We start from the raw sequence: 1,629 nt of genomic DNA, 5'->3' as shown, positions 1-1,629 counted from the left end.
ATTTTTTATTGATTTCAAGAGAGGAAGGGAGGAGGAGGAGGAGACAGAAACATCCATTATTGAGAAGATCATTGATTGGCCTACTGCACACACCTACTGGGGATTGAGCCCCGCAAAATAGGCATGTGCCCTGACAGGGAATCAAACCCCTGACCTCCTGGTTCATAGGTAAATGCTCAACCACTGAGCCCACTGTGGCCGGGCAACATTGATTAAATTAACAAAGGTAGTGTTTTCTTTCTTCCAAGTGTCCACAACAACATTACTTTCTTCCCTAACTTACTAATACATGTTTTTCTCTCCCTGAAGGCTTGAACTGCTATTGGGGGAAATTTTTCATTCTGCTGGTGGCATGTTTTTATGAAGAAATGTTCTAACAGATTAATATTCTCTGACTTCTGTCATTTGCCAGGGTCCCCTCAGTCCTTCCCACAAGGAACAAATGCTTTCTTTGTGGGTGTCATTTCACAATTCTTAGTGACTTCTTTAGACATTTTTAAATGCTTTTGTAAGGGACTAAGCATGGGAAGAAAAATAGGATTCTTATCCCAACTTGTATAAATAAATTCACACTTGAAAGAGAATGCTAAGCTTCTAGATTTCTAAATAGGCCTTTGAAAGCCACTCTTTCACTTACCACCATGAAGTACAGAACACAGTCAGCAGAACAGAGGGTCTCAAAGACAAATGTTATTCTTCCCAATTCAGAACCCATGGCTCCAGTCATAGATGTTGGTGGTCTATTTGACATTAAAATTACAATATTATAGTGCATTCTAAATACAATCTGGAACAAAGTTATCACTTTTTACATTAAGCTGAAAGCCATGCTCTCCTCATCCCCTAATCTACTGCTCCCTACAGCCCAACTCTTTCCTCACTCAATCTCTGCTTGGCCATACCCTTTGTTATAAATGGAGTCTACACAACAATGTTATTATGCTTGAATTTCCTAGTATAAAGGATACCACCCATCCTAAAGCAAGCAAAATACACCTATGGGAAATTTCAACATGGAAGATTAAAGCAAAATGAGATTTTAAAATGTGTGACACGCTAATAGAGAAAAATAAACACATAAACTATAAGATACTACTGCATATCACCTGGACTAAGATATCCTCATTAAGCATCCAAAAATCATTTTTATAACATTTGGATAAAATATTGTTTAAACCTTTCAGCTTCATTTAACTAATACACAATTATAGTGATAGTTTCTCAATCACTGATTCTATAGATATTCTTAAACATATTACCCTACTTGCTATTTGCTAAGGATATCACAATGTTAATATATTTTATAAAGGCAGTCCTACTCCATCTATTTCTAGAGGGAAACAGGCATGAGGGTTCTTACAGAAGGAAATAGAATGGGTTTGCCTTACTTAAATCCTGGGATATGCAAGTTTAAGATCAGGTAATCATTATCAGAACCTCCAGCCCCACTCTGGATATGATCTCCAGCCACCTCCCAACCTGGAAATGACAAAGATCATCTTTATTAGTAAAAAATCCATTATTGATTTCTAACAATTTTTAAATGAAGTTACAAAAAGTCCAGTAGTGTTTCAAAGTTAGAAATACTTCAAAAGAATTCCCTATTTTTAAATTGAAGTTGCAAATTAC

At 36.3% G+C, this 1,629-nt stretch overlaps 1 protein-coding gene across 1 annotated transcript in view; it reads right to left on the bottom strand.

The window, feature by feature from the left end:
* LOC102422167 (UPF0577 protein KIAA1324-like) overlaps positions 1-1,629 on the bottom strand; it is a 49,296-nt gene that overhangs the window by 29,647 nt on the left and 18,020 nt on the right. The window contains exon 6 of the mRNA XM_023753810.1: positions 638-787. Within this exon, the coding sequence (XP_023609578.1) occupies positions 638-787 (150 nt within the window). The remainder of the gene's footprint in view (positions 1-637; positions 788-1,629) is intronic.

This window comes from Myotis lucifugus, unplaced genomic scaffold (assembly GCF_000147115.1).
Source record: "Myotis lucifugus unplaced genomic scaffold, Myoluc2.0 scaffold_51, whole genome shotgun sequence".
In the NCBI taxonomy this organism is placed as follows: domain Eukaryota; kingdom Metazoa; phylum Chordata; class Mammalia; order Chiroptera; family Vespertilionidae; genus Myotis; species Myotis lucifugus.
This window is presented reverse-complemented; position numbering and strand designations above follow the sequence as displayed.